This window comes from Salvia splendens, chromosome 9, assembly GCF_004379255.2.
Source record: "Salvia splendens isolate huo1 chromosome 9, SspV2, whole genome shotgun sequence".
Classification (NCBI taxonomy): Eukaryota; Viridiplantae; Streptophyta; class Magnoliopsida; order Lamiales; family Lamiaceae; genus Salvia; species Salvia splendens.
In genome coordinates this window covers 1,924,842-1,951,167 of record NC_056040.1, presented here as the reverse complement: position 1 = coordinate 1,951,167, position 26,326 = coordinate 1,924,842, and the positions used below count along the sequence as shown (strand labels likewise).

The following is a 26,326-nucleotide window of genomic DNA, read 5'->3' as shown; positions in this document are numbered from 1 at the left end:
ATAACATGGCGAACCAGGGTCTCAACGAGGTCCACATGTGCAAGCTGTTTCCCGAGCTGCTCATCGGGAACGCAAGAAGGTGGTTCGATAGCCTCCCCCAAGGCAGCATTAGATCTTACCGAGATCTAATGGATGCATTCCATAGGAGGTTCTTTCAGAAAGCGGAAGTCCGAATCACTTCGGCTCAGCTGCTTTCCATTCGTCAAGGTCGTGACGAAAAAATCAGCGACTTTATGACAAGATTCCACAAGGAATGCCTGCAAGTAGACGATCTCAACGATCTGCTTGTCATCTCGGCATTCCAAAATGGAATCCTGCCCGGAGCTCTCTACAGGAAGCTCGTTGAGTGCGGTCCGCAGACAGCTCAGGAAATGTGGGACATTGCGGACCAGTACTCCCGGGCCGATGAGGCAGACCGTCGCAAACGGTCGTTAGACAGCTCATCGTCCCGAGGAGACAGAAGGAAGCCCGATCATAGCGATCAGGGGCATCCTCGCCGGACTCCATTTGAAAGAATTCAAAAGGCTCCGGTACAAGACAGATTGGGACCCCGTCTCAATCCCGAGAAGCCGCCCGCTCAGTTCGTACCGCTGAACAAGCCGAGAGCGGAAATTTTCGAACTGCACTCTGACCTGTTCGAAAAGCCAAAGCGGATGACGAAATCAGCCGCGCGCCGACCCCGGGATAACTACTGCTCCTACCATCAAGACCACGGTCACGATACCGAGGAGTGCAGAAACTTGGCTGCAGGTATCGATGTTCTTGTGAAGGCAGGGACATTGAAAAAATACCAAAGCAAGCAGTCAAAGAAGAATAAAAAGCAGAGAGGTGCGAACTGCGCTCCTCAGGATCCGAAAAGGCAGCCGGATCCCGAAGACGATGACGAGCCGCAATATGATGGAGTAATCCAGACTATCGACGCTCTCCCTGCCGGGAAGACCAAGTCGTCCCTGAAGTCAGAGCGCAGAGGCTCCAATCGAGAGGAGCCAACGCATAAAAGGCTGAAGCAGGACGAAGTGATTACGTTCTCGGATGCTGATCCCGTCCCGGCCATCTCTCCTCACCAAGACGCCATTGTCATCCAAGCCGGAGTGGCAAACAAACTAATCCACAGGGTGTTTGTGGATACAGGAGCGTCGGTTAGCATTCTTTTTAAAGAGTGCTTCGACAAACTAGAAGTGGACCCAGCTCGGCTCAGTCCGGCTCCGCTTCCCCTGAAGAGCTTCGCCCAGGAGGACACCCGCCCTGAAGGTATTATCAGCCTTCCGATCACGGTGGGGAAAGCGCCTACTAGCTCCAGTACGATGATTGAGTTCTTTGTGGTAAAAGCTCGGTCTCCGTACAACATCATCCTGGGAAGAGACTGGCTCAACGCAGTTCGGGCCGTTTGCTCTACTTATCATCTCACCATCAAGCTCCCCACTAAAGGGGGGATAGCGGTCATCCGAGGTGATCAAAAGAGAGCAAAAGAGTGTCTGCAGATTGCGCTTAAAAGTGCCGAGCAATCAGATCGGCATCATCAAGCATAGCAATCACAGCAGCCGGAGTCAGAGGCAAGCGAAATTACCGAAGTCACACCAGAGCCGAACTCAATGACCGTTCAGTTATACGAAGATGATCCATCCAGAACGGTCAAGATCGGTTTCGCGGGAACGCCTCTACTCCGAGAAAAGACCATCCAGCTCCTCAAGGAGTACAAAGATGTCTTTGCATGGTCTCCGTTGGACATGACCGGAGTGCCCTCTGAGGTAATCACTCATCGGTTAAATATTGATCCATCAGTCCGGCCTATAAAACAGAAGCAAAGACTCTTTGCGGCAGAAAGAAATCAAGTCATCCATGACGAAGTCCGCCAATTACTGAGAGCGGATGTGTTATTCGAAGTGAAGTATCCTTCGTGGGTGGCCAATCCTGTCATGATCAAGAAAAAGGAAGGAGGATGGCGGATGTGCATAGATTTCACCGATCTAAATAAGCACTGTCCCAAAGATTGCTATCCCCTTCCGAACATAGATAAAAAAGTAGAAGCTTTGATCGGCTTCGAAATTTTCTGTTTTCTTGATTTATACAAAGGCTACCACCAAGTCTTAATGGATGAGATTGACGCTTCAAAAACGGCCTTCATTACTGATTTCGGCATTTTCGCTTTTAAAAAGATGCCATTCGGTTTAAAGAATGCCGGAGCCACTTATCAAAGGATGGTAGACAAGCTTTTTCGGCACCTGATTGGAAAGGAGGTCGAAGTGTATGTTGACGATATAGTCGTCAAAAGCAAAAGCACTTCGGAGTACGAGCACAACCTCAAGTCCACTCTCAACGTGCTCAAGAAAGCCAACCTCAAACTTAATCCCCAAAAGTGTACCTTTTTGGTAGATTCGGGAAAGTTTCTGGGTTGTTGGGTTTCAAAGGACGGACTCAAGGCAAACCCCTCAAAAGTTCAAGTCGTTCAGAACATGGCAATGCCGAAGTCCATACATGACGTGCAAAGGCTAACCGGATGTCTAGCCGCACTGAATCGATTCCTTTCCCAAGCAGCCGAAAAGCAACTGCCGTTCTTCAAGGTGTTGAAAAAGGCACCAAAGTTCGAGTGGGGAGCCGAGCAGAAAAAGGCCTTTGACGAGCTCAAAAGTTACCTAGCCGAGCTTCCTATTCTCTCTGCTCCAACCGAAGCCGAAGTAATATTCTTATACTTAGCGGCATCGGATCAAACCATCAGCGCGGTGCTTGTACGAGAAGAAGGCCTAAAGCAGCTTCCCATCTATTTTACAAGCCGAGCATTAAGAGGTCCAGAAACCAGGTATCAACCTCTGGAAAAGATTGCTCTGGCATTAGTAAATGCAGCAAGGAGACTGCGGCCATACTTCTATGCTCACAAGGTATGCGTCTTAACTGATCTGCCACTTCGGCAAGTGTTGACCAAACCAGAAGCATCAGGCAGAATCGCCAAGTGGGCTATAGAGTTGGGAGAGCACACAATTGAATATCTACCTCGGAAAGCCATCAAGGGACAAGCCTTGGCAGATTTTCTTGCAGAAGCAAAGTTCGATCAAGCAATTCCTGTTATTGCCGAACAGAAGAATTCTGCCAATGCCGAGCTAGCACAGCCCTTGGAATCCGAAGTAGAGCCGCCGGACTGCTGGAGCGGATTCGTAGATGGAGCTTCAAACAAAATGGGAAGTGGAGCTGGTATTTTACTTGTCACTCCCGATGGACACGAGGTAACCTACTCACTTCGGTTTCTATTCCCCACTACTAATAATGAAGCCGAGTACGAAGCCCTCCTGGCCGGACTCCAGTTAGCGCAAAGTCTGCTCGTCAAATCTCTCAAAGTCCATTGTGATTCACAAGTCATAGCAAATCACATGTTGGGTACAAGTGAAGCTCGTGACGAGAGAATGAAGAAGTATTTGGACAAAGCGCAAAACATCAGCCGAAGTTTCTCCTATTTTCGGATAATCCGCATTCCCAGAGCGGAAAATAGCCGAGCAGATACCTTAAGTAAGTTGGCCTCAGATCCGAGCTCAAAGGTGGAAGAATTAATGCATCGAAGCATTGATGAAGCCGAGGTACATTCAGTATCCAGCTCGCCGAACTGGATGACGCCGATCTTGCGGTATCTGGATCAAGGACAATTGCCCGAGGATAAGAGAGAAGCTCGGAAGATCACGTGCCGAGCACTTCGGTACGAACTTCATGAAGGAGTCCTCTTTAGAAAGTCTTACCTCCAGCCGTTGTTGCGGTGCGTAGGACCAGAAGAGACGGACTACATCCTCAGAGAAGTTCATGAAGGATCGTGCGGTAGCCACATCGGAGCCAGAGCTTTAGCTACAAAAGTTCTGAGATGGGGATATTATTGGCCAACCATGGTACAAGAGGCAGTGCAGCTCGTCAAGAAGTGTACGAAGTGCCAAATTCATGCAAATGTCCCAAGGATGCCGCAGACCGATCTATACACTATGCAAAGCCCTTGGCCTTTCATGCAATGGGGCATAGACATAGTGGGACCACTTCCTCAAGCTCCTCGGCAAATGAAATTCCTTATCGTTGCCGTGGACTACTTCACGAAGTGGGTGGAGGCTGAACCATTAGCTACGATAACGAGCTCAAAGGCATTGGACTTCGTCTGGAAGAACATAGTGTGCCGATTTGGCATACCCCACATCCTCATCTCGGATAATGGGACTCAGTTCACCGACAAGACGTTCAAGAATTGGTGCCAAGAGCTGAACATTCAACAGCGGTTCACTTCGGTCTCCCATCCCCAAGCAAACGGACAAACGGAAGTAACGAACCGGATTCTGGTGAAAGGGTTAAAAGCTCGGTTAGAACAAGCCAAAGGACAATGGGTAGAAAATCTCCCTCAAGTCCTATGGTCCTACCGAACTACACCCAAAACCTCCAACGGTGAAACTCCGTATAGTCTGGTGTACGGCACTGAAGCCGTAATTCCGGTGGAGATCGGCGTACCCAGTCCCCGAACTCTAAATTTCTCCTCAGAAATGAATGACGACGGACTGAGAGCAGAACTAGATCTCGCCGAAGAAAGAAGAGAATTGGCGTGCATAAAAGCAGCCAAGTATAAGGAGCAAGTAGCCCGGTATTATAACCAAAGGGTGAAAAAGCTTCAATTTCAAGTGGGAGATCTCGTCTTGAGAAACAACGAAGTAAGCCGAGCAGAAAAGCTGGGCAAACTCGAACCCACATGGGAGGGTCCATATCGGGTGTCAGAAGTCCTCGGCAAAGGGTCTTATAAATTGACTCACATGTCAGGAGAACAAGTACCCCGAACATGGCACATCTCCAACCTCAAGAAGTTCCACTTGTAAGAGACAGTCCGGTCAGTCCGTCTCGTGTCTAGTTCGGTCATAGGGGTATATGTTTTTATTTGTTTGTTTCTTACTTGCACCTTTTACTTGTCGTTTTTTAAAAAAAAAAAAAAAAAAAAAAGGTTTAAAGTTTTTTTCTTTCATCTTTTTCATTTTTTTCTCTATGTGTTTTGTCTCGATGTGCTTGTCGTCTCTTACAAATGGTACCAAGGTATATCGTTCTTTAAAGACTGATCCCCTTTTTAGATCGATTATTAAAGACTATTGTGAGTCCAAGCTTCTAAGGAGGATATAAGACCACAATTCAGCTTAACAAGCAGTCCGTCTGAAACGAACTGCAATAAGCCAACGATTGTGAGTCCAAGCTTCCAAGGAGGATACAAGACCACAATTCAGCTTAACAAGCACTTCGTCTGAAACGAACTGCAATAAGCCAACGATTGTGAGTCCAAGCTTCTCAGGAAGATACAAGACCACAATTCGGCTTAAGAAATAAGCACTTCGTCTGAAACGAACTGCAATAAGGGAAAGTCCGATCCACGCGATAAACCTCGCCGAATTAGGACGACCAAGTTCGGTCAAAGAAGTTTACCTCATAAGACCGGGGACGACCATGTCTAGTCAAAGAGGTTTACTGCATAAGACCACTTCGGTTAACTGGGAAAGTCCGATCCACGCGATAAAACTCGCCGAATTAGGACAAGGGAAAGTTCGATCCCGGCGACAAAAATCGCCAAATTAGAACACAAACCAAGTCCGGTCAAAGATGTTTATTTCATCAGACCAAAGACGAGTCCGGTCAAAGATGTTTATTTCATCAGACCAAAGACGAGTCCGGTCAAAGATGTTTATTTCATCAGACCAAAGACGAGTCCGGTCAAAGATGTTTATTTCATCAGACCAAAGACGAGTCCGGTCAAAGAAGTTTACTTCATAAGACCAAGGACCAAGTCCGGTCAAAGAAGTTTACTTCATAAGACCGAGGACAAGTACGATGAAATTTTTTCGCTAAGCTGTAAATACAGTGTTAGAAGCGAAAACAAAATTTCATTTTTCAAATCTTGTTCGGCATACAACTCCGCTACCCTACAAAATGGCGTTACGCTATTACAAAGGACTATTCTACTGTCCAGGGTTGCTGAAGTTAAGCCACCTATCTGCAAAATCCTCTGGAAGCCGAGTTCGGTTGTTCCGAGCAGATGAAGAATAAGCAGGTCGACGAGATGCTATCCTCGACCCAACGCCTCTTCCCCGAGCCCGAGAAGTCCTAACACCTCGGCGATGAAGAGTCTCTGCAATAAGCATCTGCTGATCTTGCTCGCTCATAGTCACAACTCCTCGGCGAATTTCAGTCCGTCCCTGTCTTGACGATTCCGGTTGCTCCTGAGCCCGTTCTCGTCTTGACGTTTCCGGCTGTTCCGGAGTTCGTTGTTGACTAGGAGTAGGATTTTGAACAAGGGAACCAGAGGTTTGATCTGGAGTGCGAGCATCTGTTGGCACGATATGCCGAAGGAATCTTTCTATGGAGGGGCGCCGAGAAAGAACAATGTTGTACCGAGAAGCCCAGCGCCGCAATGATTTCACAACTTGTTGGCAAGCCGAGCTCTCCAGCGCATTGTTCCTCCGGAGTACATGATATTCCTCCCACAGTTCGTCAACTCGACTCTGAACATCTGATATGGTCACTCCCCCGCGCACACGGATGTAATCCTCGTACGCAGTCCTCTCAGCAATGGTCGTATTCAGCTCGGCCTCCAGATCCTTCTTATCGGACTCTAAGTCCTTATTATCGGCCTCCAGCTTCACTAAACGAGCCAGAAGCTCGTCATTCTTCGTCTGATCGGCTATAGCTCTTTTCTCAGCTTCGTCTAAAGCCGAAGAGTACAGCCGTTTCCAGTGAAGTATCTCCATCTCCTTGAGTACAAAGCAGCTATATTAGTTCGGCAGCTGTACCGAGCAGATAGTAAAATACAACAGGAGTAAAGGCGAGTACGAAAAGCTATACGAAGACAAGTGTAGAGAATTTTTCATTCACAAGGAAAATTTTTTACACTAGGAGGGCTTCAAGGCCATTTTACAAGGAAGAAACCAGAGTAAGAGAAGGGAGACGAAATCATACTCCGCCAGCTTCGTCTCCGGCTCCTCGCTCTGGTTCAGCTTCTTTCTCCTGAGCTACCTCAGCCTCGGCCTCGCATCCTGCCGGCCTCGCCTCCGCCTCCTGATCGGCTTCCTTCTCCGGATGCCCGGCCCGCTCGACTTCGGCCTCCGGCTCCAGCGGCTCGGCCTCACCCTCTCCGTTGTAAGTCGAAGCGGGTGAAACGGGTCCCACGGAAGCAAAGATAGCCTCCAGGTTCTCGTCCCGATCAGCTCGACAACTCCGGACTCGGTCTGCAGAAAGCAGGACCGAGGATGAAGCGAGCTCCTCAAGGAGCGGCAGATTCTGAAGCCGAGCTGCTATCTCTCGGCTGTACAGAGGCAGCACGACGTCGGCCCCCTGCTCGCCCTTATCGGTAATTAGCCTTACCAGACTACCGACAAAGGCCGAGAACTGGCTGCTCAAAAAGAGTTTCTCCGTGTAAACACGGAGAGCCTCCCCCTGGGCAGCCACGGCGGCAGCCTCCTTCTGAGCCTCCCGGTGCTTCGTCTGCTCTTGCAGGATGATGAGCTGGTTTTTGGCTGACCGGGCTTCATCCTGAGCCGAGATCCTAGCAGCTCGGGCCCTCTCAAATTTGGCCTCAGCCTGTTCGGCCAGACTACGAGCAAGATGCAACTCCTTCTGCATCTCCTCGTAGTCGTGGGATGCTTTGGAGAGCTCCACGGAGACGAGCTTGGCTCTCTGAAGATGAACAAGGAAAAAACTCAACAGAATGGCCATCAAAAAATGTGGAAAAGAAGCCAAGTCAGAAAGCTTACCTCCACAAAATTCGTCGGCCATTGAAAAGGCTCAGGGACGTGTTCCGGGATGTCTGCAACCACCTCGGAGATGACCAGGTCTTTCCCCGGCACTCTTGGGGACTCATGAAATTTCCCCTTCCCTTTAGCCGAATACGACTCCGGCTCTTTCGGATCCGAAGAAGAGGTTTTTTGCCTCTTCGGATCCTTCTCGGCTTCAGACGCCGAGCGAGGGGCTCTCTGCCTCTCCGGCTCCACAAGCTCGGAGGACTTTCGGATAGCCTTATTCAGCATGTACACTGCCAAAAAGCAAGAAAGCAAGGTTAGTTTTCTTCGCTAAAGCAGTAGAGCATAAGGATAAAGAGAAATCCTCACCCTCGGCCTCTTCGTCCGAAGACGAGATGTCGAACACGACGTCGCCCTTGACGAGCTCAGACTCCGTGTATTGTTTCCTAACTATGGGAATCTTGTTGAGCTCGCCATCGAGCTCGTCTAACGGTTCAGGCCGAGGATGACGGATAACGGACTTCGGCCCTCTCCAGGGAAAACTAGGAGCCGCGGTCCTATCATAGTAGAAGAAGCGGTTTTGCCACTTCGGCCACTTCGTTTTACAAAAGGCTCTAAAGGGCTGTACAGGGATCAAGTAAAACCAAGACCCCTTCCTCTTAAATTGAAAGAATTTAAGGATCGCCTTCAAAGACAAATCCCTTCCTAACCTACGGAGTTCGGCAGCAAAGGCCGACAAGTGCCTCCAAGAGTTCGGAGTCACCTGGCCTAAAGGAAGCTGAAAAAAATCTAGTAAATCTATAAAGGCAGAAGGGAGGGGGAAACGAAGCCCGCATTCTAAGCAGGCCTCGTACACGGTGGCGTAACCCTCCGGCGGGGAGTCAGCCCTATGATCACCGTCAGGTACCACCGCCTTCCCCCCAGGAAAAAAGTATTTTTCGGGTAGGGACATCACAGTATCCTTACTCAAAATACTATGGAAATACTCTACGGTCTTCTCCCCGGACTCTTTCCGGCCAGAAGACCCCTTACCGCCTCTCCTAACGCTACCCGACTCCGAAGAAGAAGAAGAAGACATTTTTCTTACTTTTTGAAGGTGAAGAAAGTCTGAAGAAATTCTTGAAAGCGGAGAGAGAATCTTCGCAAAAAAGAGAGAGTGCAGAAGAAGCAGTCGCAAAAGTGCTTCAATGATGAAGAAAGGAGGTATTTATCAGGTTCGGCGAAGATTTCAAAATCGTCGCACCGTTTCGAATCCCACCTTTTCAGGATTCAACGGCCGGATTTTACTGTCGCATTTAATGCAGTCACGCGCAAGGCACGTCCCCTGACATCAGCCTCCCCCTTGCCTTTATCCAGAATGCCGAAGTGACTCACTTCTCCGAAGTGATTCACTTCGCCCTTCGGGGGGGGTAGTGATGGGGTGCGTACTAAACAAGCCCAACAGCAATGACGGCCCATCAGCCCAAAACCCAAGGAGGAGTATGAGTTCGGCATTACCAAAGAGTTCGGCCTCAGCCTACAGCTCGGTAAAAGCCAACCTATCAAGCTCTACTCTCAGATCGGCAACCAAAGCAGGAGTATGAGTTCGGCATTACCAAAGAGTTCGGCCTCAGCCTACAGCTCGGTAAAAGCCAACCAATCAAGCTCTGCTCTCAGGTCGGCATCAAGCTCTACTCAAAGATCGGCAACCAAAGCAGTTCGGTCTCAGTATTCGACCGAACAAGGAGTTAGTGGACCCATACAGGATGTCCAACGCACCCACTACCACGTGGTGTCAACTCAGGCCACGATCGTAGGCCATGACCTACGCTACATCCACGATCTTAGGCCATGACCTACACGACATCCACGACTTAGGGTGGAGATGCAAGCCACGATCTTAGTTCCATATATAAATAGAACTTAGATCTGATATGAGGAGGTTAGAATCTCTCTAGAGAAAAAGTCATATAGCAAGTCTGTGTTGTAAGCTGTAATTCGCAGATCAAGCAATACAAACCTGCCCCCATTTCTCCCCGTGGACGTAGATTTACCTCAGTAAATCGAACCACGTAAAATTTCCGTGTCGTAATTTATTTTTACGAGCATTCATCATCATCAATAATTCGCGGATTCATCACTCACATATAAAGAAAATCTTATGTTTGTATTATGAATTTGTAAACCAAAAAACTAATCAAGTAGTATAGTACATTCATAAAGAAATACTCTTACTCCATAAATAAAATATACTTTCATTAATAATCAACTATATATATATATAGTCAATACAAACATTAAAACTGTTGACTCCAGAAACAACGTCAAAATTAGGAATCAACAATTTTGAAATCCATTTTAATCAAACAAATAAAAGCAAACATAAATAACTAAAATTAAGAGCCCAAACACGTTCTTTTTTTGGTTTAATAGGGAACGTCCCTCTCCATCACGACCGCGGACAACGGGAACTTCATCTCGCACGACAGCTTGAGCATCTCGCTCAAATCGACCGGGGAGGCAGCATCCTCGGCCCACTCAAACCTGCGGACGAGCTTGGCCACCCACATGGCCACGGTCGCCATCCCGAGATTCTTACCAGGGCAAACCCTCCTCCCGGCCCCGAACGGAGCCAGCCTCAGATCCCCACCACGCACGTCCACGTCAGCCCCGCCCATGGAAGCCACAAAGCGCTCCGGGCGGAACTCCTGCGGATTCTCCCACACGGCAGGATCGTGGGCGATGGCCCACATGTTGACCATAGCTGTCGTGCCAGCAGGGACCACCATCCCGTTGCTGAGCTGGACATCCGACGTGGAGAGTCGGGCCCAGGACAGAAGCGGGCCAGGCGGGTGGACCCGGAGAGTCTCCTTCACTACACCCTGAAGATACGGGAGACCCGCCACGTCAGCATCCGTCAACTCTCCTCCCTTTGCCGCCGCGAGATCGTCGATTTCGCGGCGGAGCTTCGTCTGGATTTCCGGGTGCAGAATCAGCTCCGCCAGTATCCACTCCGTCAGCAAAGCCGTAGTGTCCGTCCCTCTGAATATCATTTCCTATATAAAAAAAACATTTATTTATTTACTGAATAAAATCAATCTATAAAATGACGAATATTATATAGTTACCCATAAGACGGCGATCATGTCATCCTGATGGAGCTTCTCATCGCCATCCAAAGACAGCAAAACGTCAACGAAATCACCGGTAAAGGACACGTTTTGTTGTTCTGGTTTGTTCTGCCTGTGGGCTTGGATGATCTCAGAGACGAACTTCCTGACACGTGGCACGAGGGATTCGCACCGTGCGGAAATGCGGCGGGGATCGTAGAACCAAGTCATCCACGGCACATAATCGGACCAGTTGAAGGCGCCGAGCAGCTCGAATCCCTCCCTCACCATCTCCTCCAGCTCCGCGGCCTCGGCGCCCTCGTACCTCCGCCCGAACACGCTGCCGGTGATGTTGCTCAAGGCGGCCTTCTGGAGATGCTTCCTGACCGAAACGGCGCCGTTTTGGAACTGATCAAGAGAGATGTTACTAAGCATAGAAGACGCGTCATTGCAGCGGCCGGGCTCGTGGGCGGCGATGCGGCGCGGGGCGAAGAGGTGGGTGGCGGCGATGCGGCGGAGGAGGCGCCAGTAGGTGCCGTTGGGAGCGAAGCCGATGGCGCGGGAGAACATGAGGGACCGGGCGGACTGCTTGATGGGGCGGTCGGAGAAGTTGACGGAGGTGAGGATTTCTTTGGCGATTTGAGGGTCGGAGGACACGACGGCGGGGGTGCGGCCGAGAGAGAAGGCCATGAGGAGGCGGCGGGAGGGGTGGGAGAAGGCGAGCGAGTGTAAGGTGCGGTGGGCGAGGGATCCTTGGGAGAGGGAGAGGAGAGAGCCGAGGAAAGGGAGGCCGCGTGGGCCCGGGATGGAGACGGGGCCGAGGCGGGTGCGGTTGTTTTTCCAGGCGGCGCCGCCGGGGGAGAGGAGGTAGGAGAGGAGGGCGAGGGAGACGAAGATGGAGAGGGCGGCGATGATGAAGTATTCATCCACCAGGATTTTGGAGCCCAGGAAAGCGGGAAGGGTTAAGACCCACCAGCTTGAATCCTTTGTTGCCATGGATACAGACATTTTTTTTGAGTGATATGGGAAGAGTTGTGAGTGAAGTGGATGGATGAGTGTGAACTATTTATACATGATTTGAATGCAAAATTTAATTAATCCCTTTTTCCATTCTTTTTTTCATGGCTAAGAGGCATTAATACTCTCTACTTAAAAATTTAAAATACCCAATTAGCAAATTAAGTAGGTGAGTAGTATTATACCACTACTATTATTCTTTAAATCTTATCCATTTTTCTTTTTATCTTAATTTTATTTCTCCTCAACTTAACAAAGAATAATAATATTGCATAAAATCTTATATGTCGAAGACATGAACCATCCATAGAAGAACATAGAGTTACTTTTTACCATTTCAATAATGCACATTCCTCCCCTTGTAACACGTTCTTGTTCATGAACTAACAAACAATGCAAAATTAAGAGAAATTGGAGAAAGTTACAGGGGAAAAATTGGTTAGTATACTCATCTCATTCGTCATTTACATATACAATTTAACTTGGCACTAAATTTTAAAAAATTATTTATATAAAATAAGTGAAAAGTTTAATGAAATGTGAAGCTTACTTATTACAGATGGAAAAAAAATATCTTTAAATGGTGGAGAACTAGCTAAACGTGTCAGGTTTTGCTCGTCAGAGCATTAGCAATGGGGCGCCCTTAGGAGCGCCCTATGCACCGCCACGTCATCTTTTTTTATCCCCCTACCCTTCCACCTGCAGTGGGGCGCCCTAAGGCGCGCCCTAATCATTTTCTTTTATTTGAATATTTAAATAACTAAAAAAATTAGGAAAACCTTCATTTCATTTATAAAAATTAATACATTACAATACGAATTAAAAAAATACGCAAACTCAGCGACGGTGGTTACGGGCCCACACTTCTTCAATCATGTCGTTCATGAGCTGAGTATGGTCTTGTTGATTGCGCATTCAGGCCTGTCTAGATAGAACCTCATTGAAGCCCATCGGTAATCCTCTAGCGGGAGGCGCAGTCGCCGTGCTGGAGGAGCTAGATGCACCATCATCATCGTTCCAGTCTGTGATACTCCCACCTTCATGCTCGACTATCATGTTGTGCATGATTATGCACGCATACATGCCATCGGCGATGACTTCCTTGAACCAGAGACGAGCCGACCCTTTCACTATTGCCCACCGTGTTTGGAGCACACCAAATGCCCGCTCGACATCCTTCTGCGCCGCCTCCTGCTTTTGTGCAAATAAAACCCTCTTCTCACCTATTGGGCAGCTGATCGTCTTCAGAAAAACAGGCCGCCGTGGGTATATGCCATCGGCCAAGTAGTACCCCATGTGGTATTGGCGCCTGTTGATAGTGAACTCGATGGCCGGGCCATTGCCATTGCATTGCTGGGTGAAGAGGGTGGATGAGTTGTGGACGTTAATGTCGTTGTTCGACCCGGCTACGCCGAAGTAAGCATGCCAGATCCAGAGCCGATGGTCAGCGACGGCTTCGAGGATCATCGTCGGGTGGCTTCCCTTGTATCCACTAGTAAATTGGCCTCTCCACGCCGTCGGACAATTCTTCCACTCCCAGTGCATACAGTCGATGCTCCATAGCATCCCAAGAAAGCCGTGCGTCGTCTCGTGCATCTTCATCAGTCCCTGGCAATCAAAAGCAGCCGGCTTGCGCAAATATGTGTCGCCGTAGGCCTCCACAACTCCCCTACAAAATCTCTTCAGGCACTCCCGACATGTTGTCTCCCCGACGTGGAGGTACTCGTCGAAAATGTCCGCCGTGGTGCCGTAGGCCAACTGACGGAGTGCAGCTGTGCACTTTTGCAACGGTGTAAGTCCGGGTCTGCTGACGCCATATTCCCGATACGTCATGTATTCATCATGTGACTCCAACGTCTGGACAATGCTGAGAAAAAGGTAACGCGGCATTCTAAACCGGTGGCGGAAAATAGTCGGGCCCCACCGTGATTGCTCAGCAAAATAGTCTGCAACCAGAAGTTGGTGAGCTGCCGCGTGGTCGCGTCGGACAACCGTCCGACGTCGAATAGGCTTGCGGATCTGCTCCGCAGCCACCGCTGCCGCCGCCTCCTCGCGCTGTATTTCGACTAAGCATTCTGCCATGTCCTCTTCAACGGCTGCATCTAAGGCATCTGTGGTCAGACTACCTTCATCCGAGGAACTAGTGTCATCGTCGTGGTTCATTTAGGTATGTGAGAGAGGTAGAAATGTGAGAGATGAGAGAGGCGAGATGTTCGTATGAACAAGTGAATGAGAAACGAGGTTTAAATAAACAAAATTCGGAAAAAAAATTAAAAAACGCGTGTCATCGTCCGCGGATCTCACAATGGCGCCCGATGGGGCGAACGATGGCCTATCGTCTGCGCTTCTTCCGCGCCCGAAGCTTAGGGCGTGGGCGTAGGGCGTGCCATCGTCCGGGATCACACAATGGAGCCCGATGGCGCGCCTTCAGGCGCCCCATTATGGATGCTCTCAACAGAGTAATAAATAGAGAATGGGGCGTATCTTATTTACACAAATACACTTACTAAAGAATAGAAAGGGTTCAATTTTTGTAGATGTTCTAAAATAAGTTCATCTTCAACCATTTATGAAAACTCAACATTAAACAATAATTTAAATCTAACTTATTACACACCAAACTCAAATTCAAAAGAATATTTCCTATTCACCTACTTTTTACACCTTTTAATTTAGACTCGCATATTTATTTAAATTACACATTAAGATAAATTTATTTCTATTTTTAATAGTAATAAGTCATTTCAGTTGGATATTTTTTAAAAAATAAAAATGACTCTATTAACATGGAACACAAGGAGTACCATATAAGTATTAAACTTCTTGCCATTTAAAAAATAATTATTTTTAGAAAATGGAGGAAGTATAAATGGAGTATAAGATTAAGCTAGAGAATAACATTAAATTCTGCTAAATTCAGACTTAATTAATTTGAATCCGATAGACAAATAATGTACATGTAGAATTGTGAGGTAGTACTCCATTAATTTGTATGAGCAATGAGGTGGTTGGACAAGAACATTAAAAGCATTTACAACAGAAGCATTCACCATTATGGCAGGTCAAAGACCAACTGCATGAAGAAGAATCAGATGGCAGGCGACTATCAGTGGGGCGTAGCGCATTTGTCAATGGAGGGGTAGATTTTGTTGCTATGAGTCTTAGTTCAAATTCCACTGCTGTCGTTTAGTTACTTCTATCTCTCAGGCACAAATGTAAAGTCTTGAGAGATGTGCTTCTGACGATCAATGAGTTAAGGTATCCCCTTAACGGGCTACTGTATACCCTGATTTAACCCATGATATCGGCCAAAGTGTGGGGGCGACAAGGCCACAAAATCGCTTTTTTTAAAATCAGATGGCAGGCGACACTGTAGAAATACTAATATATACACATTTGAAGCAAACAAATAAATGTGGAGATTTGGAATCTGTGTAAAACGCCAGGTGATAGGTCTGCTGGGGTTATGGCACGCCACCATTGCTTGCTTCTTCCACATTGTTTTTTTCATACCAAAGATATATGCATGTCTCTACTGACAATTATTTAATTCCCACACCTCCTTTACTATTCATTTTTAATGGAAAAATAATAAAAAATCACAGTAATTTTTATCAAATTATGTACTCACATTCAAGATGTCTATAACTAGAGATGCCCACGGTTCGAAAACCGGCGGTTCCGGTTCGGAACCGCCGGTTCCGGTTTTGGCGGAAGCGGAACCGGAACCGGACCGTGAGACTATTTCACGGTTCCGGTTCCGGTTCGAAAACCGGGCGGTTCCGGTTCCGGTTCGGAACCGCCGGTTTTCCGGCGGTTTTGGCGGTTCCGGTTTTTGAACCGGCGGTTTCGCCGGTTCAATTATTATTTTTTTTTTTTTAAATTTGAAATTTGGCTTTATACAACAAATCGGAACAAGACAATGCATAATTCAAGCACAAATAAGACGAATAAGGAGAAAATGAAATAAATTTTATTGATTTTGAGTTGTAACGGACAACGATACATTACAATTTACAATACATAAGTATACAATACAACAACATACAACAATGTAATATAATTTACAAGTGTCGTCGGGCATCGGCTCGTCGCCTCGTCGGACTCGGAAGGTAAATTTAAAAAAAAATGAAATGGGGGGGAAAAAGGAAAAATTGAAAAGGGCTTGAGATCAACTTAAACTTTCAAAGTTAAACTTTTCAAATTTAAGTTGAGTTGCCTACGTATCCACAATTTTATTGAGGAATCAAAGCCCACGTAGTTCTCTTACCTTGGGATCAACCCTTTTTTCTTGCAAAATGTTGCCCATTTTCTAAGCAAACACATATCAACACGCTATATACACATTGCTGCATTTCTAATAGGGGCAATTTGATCTTCCAAAGCAATCAATGCATCTCGAACACACATAGTCAGAATATTATTCAAGCATCTAGCATGGAAAAAATTAGTACTAATAGATAGTTTGTTCTGATTTTTTCCATGCTAGATGCTTGAATAATGTTCTGACTATGTGTGTTCGAGATGCATTGATTGCTTTGGAAGATCAAAAGCTGCTCCATTGTCGCCTCGTGCTCCGCGCCGCCTCGAAAGCCACTAAACCGGCGGTTAACCGCCGGTTTTTCCGGTTAACCGCCGGTTAACCGCTGAAAAACCGGCGGTTTCGACCGTTTTTGAAGATCACCACCGGCCCCCATCCCCCTGCCTCGATTTAAGCGCCCGAACCGGCGGTTCCACGGTTAACCGCCGGTTCCGAACCGTCCCGAACCGCCGGTTCGGTGACGGTTCCGGTTCGAAATATCTTGAACCTGAACCGGACCGCGAACCGAATTGCGCCGGTTCCGGTTCGGGAATATTGCGCCGGTTCCGGTTCCGGTTCCGGAACCGGTGGGCATATCTATCTATAACTATTTAAGTTTTTCCCACGAATATGTTCATTTTCTAAAGAAATATTTATCTCTTCTAAAATATTCAATAACTTTTTTTTATTGTAATATAGTCCTCATTCGGTATTACTATTTAAGATGGCTCAATTTCTTTTTTTATTTAACTCAATCATGATAACTCGTTACTAATAGAATTAGAAACATGTTCCTCACTACTCTTTTCTCTATCTCTTACTTTACTCTCTTCACTTTATTCTTGTACCACCAAATAAAGGGGTATCTTCCTTAGAAACTACTCACTCTGTCCGCATATCGGAGTCCCATTTTTCTATTTTAGTCTATACGCTAAGAGGAATGTTAGTTCACTCTTACCATAAATGGTAATAGGGTCTTACTTTCCACTAATTCATTCCACTCACATATCATTTAAAACTACTGCCTCAATCCCCAAAATATTGTCTCACTTTGACCCGGCACGGGTTTTAAGAAATATAATGAAAAGTGAGTTGAAAAAGTTAGTGAAATGTAAGTCATATTTTTATATATTAGTTTTTATAATAAAAATGTGAGTAGGAATGAGTTAGTGAAATATGAGGTCCACTACAAAAAATGATAAAAAGCGAAATAAGACAAATTTTGTAGGACATACGAAAATAGAAAAATGAGACAAACTTTCAGGGACAGAGAGAGTAATACATAGAAGTGGAACTCATATTCCTCTAATTTTGAGTACGATAAATACAAACATTAGATACACACGAGGGTGGGGTCCACGTTAGGTGGTCGTACGATTGAAAATGATGTAATGTTGTGGAAATGAAGTAGAATACAGAGAAGCCGTACGATTCTGTATCGTACTTCCTGATAAATGGGGCTACCAAAGTACATTTGGAGATCACTCCTAATATCTAATCAATGTCCTTTTCAATACACTTGCCCCAATTTTTGGGGTCGTCCATATTTAGTTCGTCACACTTGAGAATTATTGCTCTCATTCAATCATATTATTCAAATATACAATAATATATCCTTGGATCGTGTAGGTTCCATCCACCAAAGATGTTATCCTTATTTGACTTCGTGTGTGTTAAAGAAATTTGAAGAATAAAATTAGAGGAACGTTGAATTTCACTTTTCTATACTCCCGGGTCCCCTGAAATACTAATAGGAGTACTTTTTAAAATGATACAAGTTTTAAATACTTTGTCCATCCTATACAAATTTTAATACACAACTAAAAAAATAGTAAGAAAGATAAAAAGAACAAGTACTTCCTCCTTTCCAAGGTAGATGACTCTTTCTTGAAATTAAATACTACATTAACAATTAATTTCATATATTTCGCTATAACCTAAAAATATGTCATTTTACTTGAATTGTTTATCTACATATTTACTCTATTTATATACTTCTTCTGTCCTATTAAAAATAAAACGTTTCCATTTTTAGTTTGTCGCATTAAAAATAAAACGTTTCCTAAAATAGAAACAACAATATCTCTACTTTTTCATCTCTCTCATTTTACTTTTTCTTCATTAACTCATAAAACAACACTACATAAAATATAGTGACAAAAACTAAATGTTTCATATTTATTAGAACTAAGTGAGTACTATATTTAAAGGCGCATTAGAACAAGTTTTAAAGAATGGGGAGTAACTAAAAATATCTAAACTTGATTAGTTGTCTTAGATATTCTAAACTAAGGAAAACAGAAAATTTTAAAGTTTCACTCCCTTCCTCGTATAATAAGAATCTCATTTTTCTATTTTAGTCCGTCAATTAATAGAATTCTCAGTTCATAATTATTATAAATGGTAAAAAGTTATCCACTAACTCGTTCTACATGTTACTCTATTATGTAAAACTAATATATATAACCGTGATTCATATTCTATCAGTTTTCTTCTATCCACTTTTGCTAACATTTCTCAAAATCCATAACAGAAATAAACAAAACTTCTATATGCGGATATAGAAAGTTACTACTTCCATCTCGCTCAAGATGCTTAACTTTTTTTTTAGTTTGTCTCAATTAAGATATCCAATTTTTATATTTAAAAATAAATTCCTCTCTCTTTATTCAAATACTCATCAATATTTTTTTCTCTAATTACTTTACGTAATAACTCCTTTTAAAATTACAATACTACTAAAAAATATGGACATTTTGATTGAAATATAAGAGCATCCACTACGGGCACGTCGGCGTCCCGCGATTCGTCGCGGAGAGACGGATCGCTCGCGCGACGCGTTGCAGCTCGCCGAACCGTCCCGCGCCCGACCCGTGCATGTCCCGCGTCCCGTGCCTGCGAGACAAGCGACGGGCTGTCTCGCTACGCGCCCTGGCGACGTGGCGTGCCCCTGCCCGCGAGTGGGCGTCGTAACATGCTGACGCAATAAATCTTATTATTTAAAAAATTTGATTTTTATAAAAAATAAATAAATAAATAAATTTCGAAGGGTAATATTACCGTTTTTTCTTTTTTTTTTAATTTTTTAATTAATTTTTTACTCTATAAATATTCCTAATTCATCTCATTTCACATACAACTACACATCTATTCTTCCTAAATCATCTCAATTTCCTCTCCAATTTTCATCTAACAACTCATCACAAGATGTCCGGCGACGGCAACTCCGGCGGGTGGGATCTCATCACGTTCGGCGATTGGGAGACCATGATCAACACATTGGGTGGTTCTGGTCGTCGACGCCGGGCACCCAGGGTTCGGCGACGCCGGGGGGTACCAACCACCCAATTTTGACGTAGATGCATATGCCCGTCCCTTCGCCCCGCGGTTTTCGCAGGGATTATCCCAGATTCGGGAGGGTTTTCCCGTTGATCCCACGCCGGGGAGTAGGCCGAGGCGGTGGAAGCTCCAGAGCGGAACCCCAGGCCGACGAGGAAGAGGAAGAGGAAGAGGAAGAGGATCTAGGCCGACATCCGTACAGCAACCTCGAAACGCTGGCGGTGTACAACGCCTGGGTTACCGTCTCGTACGATCCCATCGTCGGGAATCAACAACCCCGGAAGTGTTTCTGGGAAAAGGTCTGCGAGCTCTCCCACCAGATCAAGCCGAAAGGCTCCCGCAAGCACACATATAAAATGCTCCGCTCTCACTTTGACTGAGTCGACAGACAGGTCAAAAAATTATGCGGCATCTACTCGACCGAAGCGGCGCACTATCAAAGCGGCGCCACAGGAGCGGACATTCTGAGGGCGGCTTTGCGCGTCTACAACCAGGACACCGACAAACAATTCATATTTGTTGATGATTGGCAGGCTGTCAAGGACGAGGAACGGTGGGCCGGCGGTGTCCGCTCCAGCTCGGGCTCAACCTCGAAGCGCATGAAGCACACGACGAGTGGCCAATACTCGTCTGGTGACACCGGTGAGGGCAGCGGCGGACAAGAGAGTGCACCGCAGGAGTTTGCGGGTACGGCCGGCGATGACCGGGGATCCAGCCGTGGGCGCCGTCGGCCGCAAGGGACGAAGGAGGCTAGAGCGAGGAAGAGCAGAGGCGAATCAAGTCAGGTGGGCTCGGGGGAGGCTCGAACACCCTTATGGCGGTGTACATGACAGCCACAATGGCGGACACTTCCCGCTTCTCGCCCTCCCAGTACGCGGCCTGGTGGAACGTAATTGTGCATATGGCAGCACAACTTGGCCTTCCGACTCCCCCTCCACCTCGACCGCCTTCGGGGGATGATTCGCCGGCGGAGTAGTTTTTTATTTTCATTAAATTTGTATTTTAAATTATGCAACGTTTAATTTTTAGGATTTTAATTGTGTATTTTTTTAAATTTTAAGTTTTAATTTTTTTTATATGTGTGTTTTTTAATGAAATTTGTTTATTTTAATTGAATTGGGTTAAAAATGAAAATAAAAAATGAAATTGAATGAATAGTAATTTAAGGGACGGTTTGTTTACGATTTTAGCTAGAGCTATGGTATTAAATTCATAAATTCAGAATTAGTACCAGACAACTATTTTTGGTGGTAGATGGTTAGGGTTTGGATAGGAGTGTAGAAAGGTGCAGAGGTAGGTATTAGCTTTAGGTTGGATGGTGGTGGCCCACTGCCAGCAAATCTCAAATATGAACACTTATGATTAATGATTCAACAGTGTGATTCTTCTGATTTCGAATTTGTTTATGTCGGCTAACCCTAGTTCTCTATTGATTTGATTGGACTTCACCACGTGATAGCATGCATATTACTTTGACTCTTGTTTTTTTTTTTTCGCACACACATACACATCAGAGTTCGAGATACATTTGGCAAGCGAGCTAGTCCTCCTCCCCTCGTGGTTCTTGTTCAGACATGCCGTCAAGCCTCCCTCCGACGTGGTCCAAGCCCGTAGACTACCCGCCACCCTCAGACTGGTCTAGGTCCGCAAGCTTGCCAAGCCCCAAGGCAACCAGCCTTGTAAAGGCCCACAGGGGAAATTAATCCCAAGTTGCACCTCCAGGATTCGAACTCAAGAGCTCCTGGATGGTGCCATATCCTTGCCTCCCTTCTCAACCAGTTGAGCTAGGAGGCTTGAATTATTACTTTGACTCTTGTTTTTTTTTTTTTTAAAAAAAAAAAATTAACTTCATATATTTATATCATATATATGAAGGAGGAAATTACAAATCAACTCCTATAACAAGGAGGAAAGACAAATTACGCCACCCAGGGTTCGAACTCGAGACCTCCAGGATGGACGCGGTATCCAGCACCCTTTACCGCTAGGCCAAGGGGCTTGGATTATTACTTTGACTCTTGTTATGTGCCCTATACTTCCATTTTTGTCACGTTGCCCTAATTCATTTACTATTACTCCATAGTCCCAAGTCATAAAAAATATAATCTTATTTGATAAATTATTAAATTATACTCAGTCTCATAAGGGCATCCATAATGGGACGCCCGATGTGTACCATCGTCCGCGGGCGCCATCGTCCGCGCCCTAATGCCCACGCCCGATGCATCGTCTGCGGTTGAAGCGCGGATGATGGCCTATCGTCCGCGCCATTGAGGGCTCGGCGGACGATGGGCGCGGACGATAGGCCATCGTCCGCGCCACCGAGTGCCCCATTGCGGGATCGGGGGACGATGGTCGCGGACAATGCCTCGTGTTTTTTATTTTTTTTTCTATTTAAACTTCGTTTCTCATTCACTTGTTCATACGAACATATCGTCTCTCTCATTTCGCTCCTCTCTCACATTTCTACCTATCTCACCAACGTGACCACGCGGCAGCGCACCAACGTCTGGTTGAAGACGATCAGCTGCCCAATGGGTGAGAAGAGAGTTTTATTTGCGCAAAAGCAGAAGTTGGCGCGGAAGGATGTCGAGCGGGCATTTGGTGTGCTCCGATCACGGTGGGCCGTTGTGAGAGGGTCGGCTCGTCTTTGGTTCAAGGAAATCATCGCCGACGTCATGTATTCGTGCATTATCATGCACAACATGATGGTCGAGCATGAAGGTGAGAGCATCACCGAGTGGAACGATGATGACGGTGCATCTAGCTCGTCCAGCACGGCGATCGAGCCCCCCGCTAGAGGATTGCCGCCGAGCTTCGACGAGGTTCTAGCTAGACAGGCCTCAATGCGCAACTAACAAGACCATGCGCAACTCATGAACGACATGATTGAAGAAGTGGGGGCCAGTAACCGCCGTCGTTGAGTTTGCGTATTTTTTTAATTCGTATTGTAATGTATTAAGTTTTATATATAAATGAAGTTTTTTCCCAATTTTTTATTATTTAAATATTCGAATAAAATAAAATGCATAGGGCGCGCCTTAGGGCGCCCCATTGCAGGTGGGGGTAGGAGGATAAAACTGCTGACGTGGCGCGCCATAGGGCGCCCCATTGTGGATTCCCTAATTGATAAATTATTAAATTATACTCGGTCTCATTTTGGAGTTTCAATTAAGTTTGACACAGATTATAAAAAATTAAAAAAAATTAGTAATAAAAAATAGTGGAATATGTATCCTATTTTTATATATTTAGCTTTATAATAAAATGTGAGTGACATAAGATTAGCGGAATATAGACCTATTACTATTTAAAAAAGATTCTAACTGGGATTCCTAAAGTGGCACTAAAATGGATAATTGAGACTCTTAAAATGGGATGGAGGGAGTAGTAAGAGAGAAAGATATAAAGTGGGCAAAATAATACTCTCTCTGTTCCATAGTAGTAGAGTCAATTTGCTATTTGGTACGTTCTATGGTAGTGGAGTCATTTACTTTTTTAGTAAAACTCAACAAATCTCTTTTAAATTATTTTTTTCTCTCGCTTACTTTATTTTCTCTACTTTTTCCTCTCTCATACTTTATTATCTTTTTATTTAATACTACACACATTTTTCTAATTTTTGTTTTGGAAATAAATGCTTTCACTACTATGAAACGGAGGGAGTAAAGAGCAAGAGAAAATATGAATAAAGTTATAGAGAAAAATATATTATAGTGAATTATATACTACTCCATTGAAAGTAACTTTCTATTTTTTAGTATGAAACTAGTTTTGGTAGGGTAACAAAAATAGAAAAAAAATAGAATGATGAGACTATTTCTAATGGTATTTGGCACCTTAGATTTATGGATTTTGTCATTTTGATATTGGATTTTTTAATTTTCAAATTTTTATACTCCCAATTTTAGATTTTTCTGAACAGTTTATATATTTTGGATTTTTGAACACTTCGAGTCAGATTAGATTCTTTTTTATAAGATTTTAATCGGATCAGATTCTTGTTATAACATTTAGGTATTTTGGATTGGATAAAAATCTAATCCGAAAATACTCGCCCCTAGTCAAATCTTCGCTATGCACTTATCAAAAAAAATTATAAATGAAGATTATTTTTTTTATAAAACCCCAAAATATATTAATTGAATTAAATCTGTGTCGGTTGTAGTCAAATTTTTTTAACTCCGTATTTAAGTAGAGTGCAATTAATATGATGTAGATTGGTGGTTAAACCCAGGTAATTCAGAAAGTCAGTACTAAAATTTTCTTGATGTAGTCCAACAATATGTAGCAGAAAATTTCAAAATTGAACACTTTTTTATTTGCGGAAGGTCTGTGTAAAATGCTTCAATTAAACACTTTACTTCTGCCTTCTACATGATCCTTCTCACTTCTTATTGATTTTTGAATTAGAGAACAATGTTTTAATAACAATTCGAACTTATTAATCTACTTATTTATGTTTCTTTGTTTCATCTAGGAACGCAACACTGCAATTGTTTTATAAATTTATAAAAATTTCATAAAGTTCTAATTCGACTGACTCAATTTTTCGGTTCAACCAGGATCCAGTTTTCTTCATTGTTCCATTTTCATTGCTACCTTTGTATTTTATTCAGCAGATTATATATTGTTTGTTATGCGGATTATTCTACCTGAAAACTTTGTACATGTTTCTCTTTTTATTTTTCATTAGTGTTGAATTATTGGCATTAGTTATAGTTGGTGCTGGAATGAAATGAACAAAAGAGTTTTTAGGTAGTTGACAGATTGTGTGTAGTGTGAAAAGACATGAAATCAGCCATTACATATAGCATGTCATCTTAATCATATACACACATTGAAAATTTTTAAATATATTATTTTCTTGATCCATCATTGATCTCAAAGCACCGCATTCTATTAAGTCAATTACAAACTGGACTCTCTCTAGTTACTTTATGATAGTAAACAACCATATTAGTTTGATATTGTCTGTTTTAGGTCAAGTCAGCATGAATTTGTTTTTGAGTCACTCTAAAAAGACCTCAAACTAATCGAGGTTGGACAGAAATTATATACACCTTCTAACTTTCATCATTCATCGGATGTGAGATGAGTTTGTACTCAACCGTTACTATTAAATGTTTCATTTTTTATCAGTACAAATTTAAAAAAATTATTTGACTTTTTAGAAAAATTGATAGGAAAAAGTGAATGAAATGTTGATCTTAAATTTATACTAATAATTATGAGTGAAATAAGATAGTAAAATATGAGGATCACAAAAATGACCAAATAAAATAATTAATGTGGACACGAGGAACTACATGACATAGACCTTATAGTAGTCATTGTATTTGAAATCAACGCCACAATCTATAAGTCGATTACAAATTGTACTTCCTCCGTCCCAAGCTACTCACACTTATTTCCTTTTTGGGCGTCCCAAGTTACTTGCACTCTTTCCTTTTTTAGTAAAAATTTTCACCTACAGCCGTCATTTTTTACTTTCCTATACACTCATTCCTTAATCTCCGTGCCGAAAAGGAAATGAGCGAGTAGCCCGGGACGGAGGGAGCATATGAAATAGACCTTATACTCAATAATATTTAAAATCGATTTAATCAAAATATAAAGTGATGATCCTCATCCTTGTCGCTTGCAATCATACTAAAACCTAGTAATAGCACAAAATTTTGTCATCTTCCCCAAAAAAAGAGCGGCGCCGGAATTTATTCATATGACCTAATTAAGAATGTATTTAAATATTTATTTATTGCTTCCATAACCGACCCATCATCATCCTATGATACTATTTCAATTATATTATGGTTGGCAAAATTTTAGAAAATATGAAATAATTATGTCGCATGTAACTATATATACTTAATTATCTTATGTCTCATTACAATAGATATAAAGATGATGTTGATTCTCAAAAGGCATCTATGAAGATTAATTATTTGTTCAGATCTTTGTCTACACAGATTGAGAATACTATTTCTTTAAAACTATGATTGGCAAATTTTAGAAAATTATTGAATAATTATCTGTCATGTAACTATATATAGTGAATTATATTGAGTCTCATTGCAATTGATATATAGATGATGTTGAGTCTGAAAAGACATGTATGTACATTAAATAATCGTCTCAGATCTTTGTCTATACAAAATGAGAATAGAACCAAATAAAATAATTGTTGGGAATTTAATAGGGACAATGTATTTGGATTAATAATTTTAGGCTAAAAAGATGAAACCATAGGATATTATGTCGGGGCAATGAATGAATGTATAATAATAAAAAAAAGATGTTGCAATAAACATTATATTTTGTCTTACTATATTATCCATATCTAGGCCAACAAATGTGTTGAAATGTGTGCTTAGATTTGCTCTTGCTAGAGGGTTGTAAATTGGGACTTGTATCACTAGCTGATTGCTAGTATTAATTTCGAGCCCTACATATGTGCCCTACTATTAACACATTAATGGCCTATGAAATTTAATATTGTTCATACTATTTTTCTTTGAAATAAGACAATTTTCCCTTTTTACATGTTACATATATTTAATACTAGGGGTGAGTTGATCTAGTACTAGAATGTACAAGTGCAAAGATTTCGAGTTCGAATTAAACAGGTCTTTAAATGTGTGTATTTGCTTATAAAAAAGATTACTAATAATATTTAGAGCAATAAATAAATAAATAATTATTATTTATCTATTTAAAAAAGAAGTAATTCAACATATGAATGCGCTGATCATCGTGATTATGGAATAAAGAAAAAATCATTTTGAATGACTATCATATTATTGAAAGTGAAGATTGGTAAATGAATGAAAGAATTGAACAAAATAAATTATAATCAC

The 26,326-nt window shown here is 43.6% G+C and overlaps 1 protein-coding gene across 1 annotated transcript; it reads right to left on the bottom strand.

The window, feature by feature from the left end:
- Positions 1 to 9,942: 9,942 nt before the first annotated feature.
- LOC121747236 (cytochrome P450 78A7-like) lies at positions 9,943 to 11,830 on the bottom strand. Its single transcript, XM_042141238.1, has 2 exons — positions 10,832 to 11,830; positions 9,943 to 10,759 (listed from the first exon to the last, which is right to left on the bottom strand). Exons 1-2 carry the CDS (start codon positions 11,819 to 11,821, stop codon positions 10,130 to 10,132), a joined length of 1,620 nt encoding a protein of 539 aa, XP_041997172.1. The 5' UTR covers positions 11,822 to 11,830; the 3' UTR covers positions 9,943 to 10,129.
- Between the last annotated feature and the right edge of the window lie 14,496 nt (positions 11,831 to 26,326).